The sequence below is a fragment of the Pelmatolapia mariae genome, unplaced genomic scaffold (genome assembly GCF_036321145.2).
Source record: "Pelmatolapia mariae isolate MD_Pm_ZW unplaced genomic scaffold, Pm_UMD_F_2 NODE_ptg000558l+_length_52885_cov_1, whole genome shotgun sequence".
In the NCBI taxonomy this organism is placed as follows: Eukaryota; Metazoa; Chordata; class Actinopteri; order Cichliformes; family Cichlidae; genus Pelmatolapia; species Pelmatolapia mariae.
The window spans coordinates 37,281-45,000 of NW_027052242.1; the positions used below are offsets into that span (position 1 = coordinate 37,281).

Below are 7,720 nucleotides of genomic sequence, written 5' to 3' on the forward strand. Positions count from 1 at the left end.
GTTGAACAACAAAATGTTTAAAAATGTTGCGAGTTTACCTGGTGATATTCTCATGGATGACGTGATCGCAAAAACAGCAAACAGTTAACACCCCGCTGATGCTGTTCACAGGACAGCAAGAGTAAACGATCGGGAGAATCTTGTCGTCGTTATCGTTCCCCTTGTACATTTTATTTCTCCGATTTCAGCGTTTTTGCTTCACAACTAAAGTGTGCAGTTTACTTTGTGTGCACTAACATGGACTCGTATCAACCAGCGCCACCTCTGGCCATGTGCCATAGCCTACAGCCAGATCAACTTGTGACACACACATCTGCAACACGTTTGAATTTGTTTCATGCACAATACATTTGTAACTTACAATTGTGTCTGTGCGTCATGCAAATAACCTTTACTTAGACTTAGACTTAGATCCTCCCACGCCGATCGGCGCATCGGGCGACAAGAGAACGCCATCAAACTCGATCTATCGCGGCAGTTGTTGCTTCATCCCATGACAGTTCAACTGAACGTAAATCTTCAAGGAAGGTCCTCCTCCATGTTATTTTGGGTCTTCCTCGCCGTCTCTTTCCATTCTTCGGGTTTCACAGAACCGCGACACGGGCAGGTCTCAGGTCCGGTAGCCGAAGGATGTTACCGGCAAATCTGAACCGACGCTTGGTGACTTGGACATGGAGCGGCTCTACTCCTGCACGGCGATATATTTCCTCATTGGTAATGCAATCCCGATATGTGATCTTGAGCAGCTGTCGAAGACAACGTTTTTGGAAGACGTCAAGATGGCGGTTGATCTTTCCAGTTGATTTCCAAGTCTTCGCTTCATACAGTGTCGTCGGTATAACGATGGTCTTCAGGAGCCGCAACTTGGTTGATAAAGGCAGTGCGTGGTCATCCATGTAGGTCGTAGTCGTTGAAAGGCTGCCCAATTCTGCACTTAACGTCATGCTCCACGTCCCCGTCACTGCTAAAAGTGCATATATATACATATATATATACATATATAATCAGCTCAAGCTGCTCATGTGCAGAGGGTATGACCAGCTTCAGCTCAGGATAATCAATAGTTGTTCTCCATTGATTACTCCTATGTCATGTTTGTGTAATCAAAGGCTGTCATGCTGCCTTCATTTGGTTTTTCATGCACTACAAACTTCATCAATTATGTTTCAAAGAACTGAAGTTTTTTCCCCTCTCAGTAGATTTGTGTAAATAGCAGTTTGCACAGAAGACCACTAGATGGCAGAAGAGTCTGAGCAGCTCATAGAGCCAACAGGTCCTCAGCCTCCTCAATCCTGAACTCCTTCAACTTTGTAAGAAATCCTTTGACATTTCACCTCTCATCCGAGAAGCTTCTTCAGATTCTGTTCATCTGGACGTAGCGTTTTCAGTGGGAGAAACGTTTTGTCACTCATCCCAGTGACTTCTTCAGTCTCAGCTGACTCCAGGTTTCCCCAATCTTATAAACAATATATTTGCATGACTGACTGAAACCAGCCTGCTGAGGGAACAATGGGCTAGGAGGTCAGTTCCTTAATCTTAATTATGCAAATTCTCACCACGACCATTGATCAACAACCACTGACCAAAACCCACTGATCAAAGACCGCTGATCAATGGCCATGAGTACCAATCACAGAGAGTTGGGGAATGGCGGCAAATACAGCATTGTAAGATGGCGAAAGATGTACCCTTAGGCCCCCTCCTCGACTAAGAGATGGTCTTTCCCTTTTCACGTTAATGGCCTCCTTGACTCCGCGCTCAAACCAGTGTTCCTCCCTGTCCAAGATGTGTCTGTCATCTAAACTTCATTAATGATGGCAGGAAGGATGAAGAGAAGTCTTCCTCCTCTTAGTGTGTTTCTGTGCTACTTTTAGTGTGTTGGTCGTGCTCAGTCATCTGTATTACCTGAATGCAGTAAAAAGTTTTGTTCTGTACTCTAAGTACGTTAAAGCTGCTGTGCTGGGTGACTAATGTGAGGTGGAGGGCAGACGTTGGAGGTCTGGATCAGATCAACATGAGAGAAAAGCAGGAACAAATTAGTCTGAGTCATTCCTTTGATTCCATTCAGGAAATGTATTGATCATTAGTGTCGACATACATGTACACATACATGAAAACATGATATTTATCTTATAAAAACATGATGTTTATTATTCAAAGATGTCTGAAAGCCTTTCCAGGTGAGTTTGATCCAGGAGGGTCTGAAGCCAGTGTCAGACAGAGACTGTGCAGAGACTGTAGAAGGACAGAGCAGCAGCAGAGCAGTCCACATACACTGATGATCCTCTATTAGATCCAGAGGGACACACAGGGATGATGCTGGACTCTACATTGTGTCTGACAGTGGAGCTGTTCTCAGAGCAGTTCACTCTGCAGCACTGACAGTCATCTGCACTTCTTCTCATGCATCTGTCAGTCACTGCTGGATGAAGCTCTCCTCTCCACTCCACCTCACAGTAACATGGCACACTCAGAGCGTCTCTACACACAAGCTGCTGCTGCTTCAACCTCTCTGGATCAACAGGACACAGCTCCTCTTCTCTCAGCACGCACATCGTCCTGTTTACCCTCATCACATCCACCTGCAGAGAGAAGGAGGAAGAGCAGAGGAGTTAAACGAGTGTTTCCAGAGACTCTTCATCAGCTGTCAGTCAGTGATGCAGCACATCCAGTATAAAGAGCAGCAGGGCCTTCAGTGCTGGGACTGTACTAGTACTCGTTGCTTCACTTCACTCTAATCTGTACTTTGGATTTTTATTGAAGTTGATGAAAATGTTTTTCACTCCTATTTTATTTTGGACTTTCATTAATTAGAATAACCTTGGTCTGTCCACTCTGATCTCTTTAGGAACCCCAACAACAACCCAACAGTCCAGATGGAATTGTTCCAGCTGTTAACTGGAGGAATTCCATCCAAACATCTGGTCTCACTAAATTCTTCCTCACCTACAGACTGTGTTGTCTGCGAAGGTTCTCAGTCATTCAGGTCATCATAGTCTAAAGAGCTTGGAAAGAAAAGCGTCTGGACTTCTTTAAGTTGCTTGAAGATGTTTCACCTCTCATCTGAGAAGCTTATTCAGTTCTAGGGTCAAATGGTGGAGAGTCCCAGATTTAAGCCCTATGCGAGTGTCCCCAAAGGGGACATGGACTCCATATTCATCCTCTTCCTAATCACACGAGACAAGGTGTGAAAACAGGTGTGGGTTTTAGGTGAACTAATTGTGCATTCTAGCCCCACCCCATCATGTTATTTATTGATGTCAAAAGGCCCAGGATGTGAGTGGGTGTTAAGGAGTCTGGGAAGGGATCTCAAAACTGGATTACAGATGGAAGAGCTGTTACTATGGTAACCATACAGGTCGCAAAAAGGTAGAAACACGAAGTGTTTGTGTCCAATCCTGAAGCCTGTTACCATTCTCTTCTAACAGCTTCACTGAGAAGCTGCAGCTTTACAGGAAACACTGGATCTTTGTTTCATATTGATTGTGTTTAGTACAACACTGCTGACAGCACCACCCACTCACTCCAACACTGTACTGACCTCAGAGTCTCCAGTCTGTAGTCTGTATTCTCCTCAAGATCACACAGCTGCTTCACATCTGGATTCTGCATGTTATTTCCAGCCAGGTCCATCATTATCAGATGGGAGGGGTTGGACTTCAGAGCTGCTGCCAGATAATCACAGCTGATCTTTGACAAACCACAGCTCAACAATCTGTATAAAGAATGAAAGATGTAGGTTTATTAGACAAAGTGTTTGCTTGAAATCATTCAGTGTTTCATAATCAGGCCTCATAGGCCTATCACTAGTTTAGAACCACTGGAGTAGTGGCCTGTAGTATACTGAACCTGTGGGGGAGAACATGTAATTGTCTAACTGTAGTATATGAGTCTTCTGTATGACTGATTTTATGTTCTTTACTCTATTTTAGAGAATAATGGCATTGGAAGGACATGAGACCTCTCACATCGTGGTGTTTGTGGATGAAGCTGGCTTCAAGCTGGCCAAGGGCTGAAGATGTGGCCGTAATATTATTGGCCACCGGGCCACAGTGGATGTCCCAGGTCAGCGAGGGGGCAATATAACTATGTGTGCTGCCATTTCTGAAAATGGTGTGGCCACTCACATCCCCAGTCTTGGCCCATACAACACACACAAGCTCCTCATCTTCTTGGATTGCCTTTATACCGATTTTATCCTTGAAAATGAGAGAGGTCTCATAGGGCCTCACCTACCCATTTATGTAATTGTGTGGGACAATGTCAATTTCCACCATAGCCCACTCATTAGGGGCTGGTTTTCAACGCGTCCAAGGATGGTCATTGGGTTCCTACCACCTTACTCTCTTTTCCTCAATCCGATAGAGGAGTTTTTCTCTGCTTGGAGGTGGAGAGTGTATGAGCATCAAGCTCAGGATCAGTTTCAAGAAATGAGCCAAACCAATGGAGAAAAACTGTAAACAAATATGTAAGACTGCTTTTTTCCATTTGCTAATATCTCTAAAATTGGAAATATCCTGTCTCAGAGTGATACTGAAAAGCTAGTTTATACATTTATTACTTCCAGACAGGACTACTGTAATTCATTATTATCAGGAAGTTCTAAACACTCCCTGAAAAGCCTTCGATTAATCCAAAATGCTGCAGCAAGAGTACTCACAGGGACCAGAAAGAGAGACATATTTCTCCTGTATTGGCTTCCCTTCATTGGCTTCCTGTTAAAACCAGAATTAAATTCAAATTAATGCTCCTCACATACAAGTTCTTAAATAATCAGGCCCCATCTTATCTTAATGACCTTGTAGTACCATATCACCCTATTAGAGCACTTCGCTCTCGCTCTGCAGGCCTACTTGTTGTTCCTAGAGTATTTAAAAGTAGAATGAGAGGGAGAGCCTTCAGTTTTCAGGCCCCTCTTCTGTGGAACCAGCTTCCAGTTTGGATTCGGGAGACAGACACTATCTCTACTTTTAAGAGTAGGCTTAAAACTTTCCTTTTTGCTAAATCATATAGTTAGGGCTGAACCAGGTAACCCTGAATCCTCCCTTAGTTATGCTGCAATAGACGTAGGCTGCTGGTGGATTCCTATGATGCGTTGATGATGTGTTAATAGACCTCTCTGCATTAAATCATATCTGTTATCAATCTCTGTCTCCCTTCCACAGCATGTCTTTATGTTTATCCTGTTTTCCTTCTCTCACTCCAACCGGTCACAGCAGATGGCCCCGCCCCTCCCTGAGTTTGGTTCTGCCAGAGGCTTCTTCCTGTTAAAAGGGAGTTTTTCCTTCCCACTCTCGCCAAGTGCTTGCTCATAGGGGGTCATATGATTGTTGGGTTTTTCTCTGTATCTATTATAATAGGATATACTGTGCAATATAAAGCACCTTGAGGCGACTGCTGTTGTGATTTGGCGCTGTATAAATAAAATTGAATTGAATTAAAAGTTCATCTCAGCACAACTAAAACATGGTGACTGACCCCAGAGTTTCAAGTCCACATCCTGGACTCTCCAGAAAACCACACAGCTGCTTCACTCCTGAATCCTGCAGGTTGTTCTCACTCAGGTCCAGCTCTCTTAGATGTGTGGGGTTGGACTTCAGTGCTGCTGCCAGATAATCACAGCTCGTCTCGGACAAACCACAGCTCCACAATCTGTATACAGAATGAAAGATGTACGTTTATTAGATAAAGTGTGTGCTCTTATTATGTTTAGCTTCTGTCCGATGTTTCTCACTACAAAACATGGAATATGCAAAGGAAGAGAGACGCGCATCAGTCTTAATGGACCTGTTTCCATACCTGCCACCACCATCCTACATGTTTGTACATAAGCTTATGAAATCCTGTCTGCTGTTAAAGTCTTTATTTATTACTCTACCTCTGCTACACTGTGACTGTGTTGGCGGAGGTGCCTGAGCCCACTTGACCTGCTACAGAAAGTCAGCTGTGGATTATTCATTGTTGTGTCTGATACTTAGACCTGTGAAGAAGAACACTACACAGTTAATCAGGCTCCCCTCTCTCTGAATTAGCAAAGGTTAGCGGGCCGTGTCATTGACTATCACTGTTTGAAATATGAACACTGTTCTGCTACAGTCAATAGACTAAACCAGAGAAGAAGAAAATAGACTTTACCATGAAGATCCTCCAGTGTATACTTCTGCCAGTATAATAGCCTTATGTCTGCAGTTTAGTATCAGCACAACTTTCACATCATATTCATCTCAGCACAACTAAAACATGGTGACTGACCTCAGAGTTTCAAGTCCACATGCTGGACTCTCCAGAAAACCACACAGATGCTTCACTCCTGAATCGTGCAGCTTGTCATTCTCACTCAGGTTCAGCTCTCTTAGATAGGAGGGGTTGGACTTGAGCGCTGCTGCCAGATAATCACAGCTGATCTCTGACAAACCACAGTTCCACAATCTGTATAAAGAATGAAATATGTAGGTTTATTAGACAAAGTGTGTGCTTAAAATCATTCAGTGTTTCATAATGTGTTCAGAGCTGAAGAAGGTTCAGAATGTAGAAGTTTAGTGAGCAGTCTTTCGAAGCCTTCACTGTCTGATAGTGATGTTTAAATGTTGGCTCAGAGCAGGAGTTTTATCGTTAGTTTGCTTTTCTTATTATTATGTTTAGCTTCTGCTTCACAGATATTCTCTGAGATATTCTCTCAAATGTTTCCCGCTGTTGGACAAACTTTCAGAGTTTTTTCATACAGGAGATCTCCTGTGGAGCCCATCTGTGCACTCACAGAACTACCAAACTCATCTCATACTAAGCACACACTTTGTAGGAATGATCAGTACTTTGACTGTTTCTCAAGTTAGCCATTTAGTATTTCCCCAGTCTAACTGTTAGTGGGTTTAGTCATTCTTGCTGCACTGTTTGTCGTTATTTAAGTGACTTGCTGAGAGCTCACACTGTTCCCTGTAGAAATGATGTCAGTCGGACTCATCACGTTTGGAGGCATGTTTGATGTTTGTACATCTTGAAACTCTCACTACAAAACATGGAATATGCAAAGGAATAGAGACGCGCCTCAGTCTTTATGGACCTGTTTCTGTACCTGCCACCATCATTCTACACATTTGTACATCAGCTTATGAAATCCTGTCTGCTGTTAAAGTGTTTATTTATTACTCTTCACTTGCTTCTCTGTCACTGTGTGGGTGGAGGTGCCTGAGACCCACCCACACAGACACAGCTCCTCTCTGGAGCTAAAGTTCTGTTTCACCTTCGCCTCTTTTCTTTATCCTTCATCTCTCTTTTCTATTCTTCTGTGGTCTGCAGCCACAGAGCCTCTTACAGTCGTTAGCAGACCAACACCTGAGCAGCTAGGATTACCCAGCATGCTGAGCAGCAGTCTTAGTTTTAAATGTGGAATAATTCTTGCTCCATACCTTTACTGTTTCACAGATTGCTGTGTGCCGTGACCTTTGACCAGATAAAGAGAGTCAGCTGTTGAGTATTCATTGTTGTGTCTGATACTTAGAACTTTGAAGAAGAACATTACACAGTTAATCAGGGTCCCCTCTCTGAATTAGGAAAGGTTAGCTAAATGGTTGGCACCCTGTGGAGGGCCACGGGCCATACGTTGAGTATCACTGTTTAAAATGTGAACAGTGTTCTTCTACGGTCAGTGGACTAAACCAGAAAAGAAGAAAACAGACTTTACCGTGAAGATCCTCAGTGTGGATCAGTATAATATCAGCCT

The 7,720-nt window shown here is 43.5% G+C and overlaps 1 protein-coding gene across 1 annotated transcript in view; it reads right to left on the minus strand.

The window, feature by feature from the left end:
- Positions 1 to 2,072: 2,072 nt before the first annotated feature.
- LOC134623325 (ribonuclease inhibitor-like) overlaps positions 2,073 to 7,720 on the minus strand; it is a 12,763-nt gene continuing 7,115 nt past the window's right edge. The window contains exons 4-7 of the mRNA XM_063468471.1: positions 6,253 to 6,429; positions 5,479 to 5,652; positions 3,542 to 3,715; positions 2,073 to 2,582 (exon numbers count right to left, since the gene is read on the minus strand). Coding sequence (XP_063324541.1) covers positions 2,573 to 2,582; positions 3,542 to 3,715; positions 5,479 to 5,652; positions 6,253 to 6,429 — 535 coding nt within the window. The 3' untranslated portion in view covers positions 2,073 to 2,572. The remainder of the gene's footprint in view (positions 2,583 to 3,541; positions 3,716 to 5,478; positions 5,653 to 6,252; positions 6,430 to 7,720) is intronic.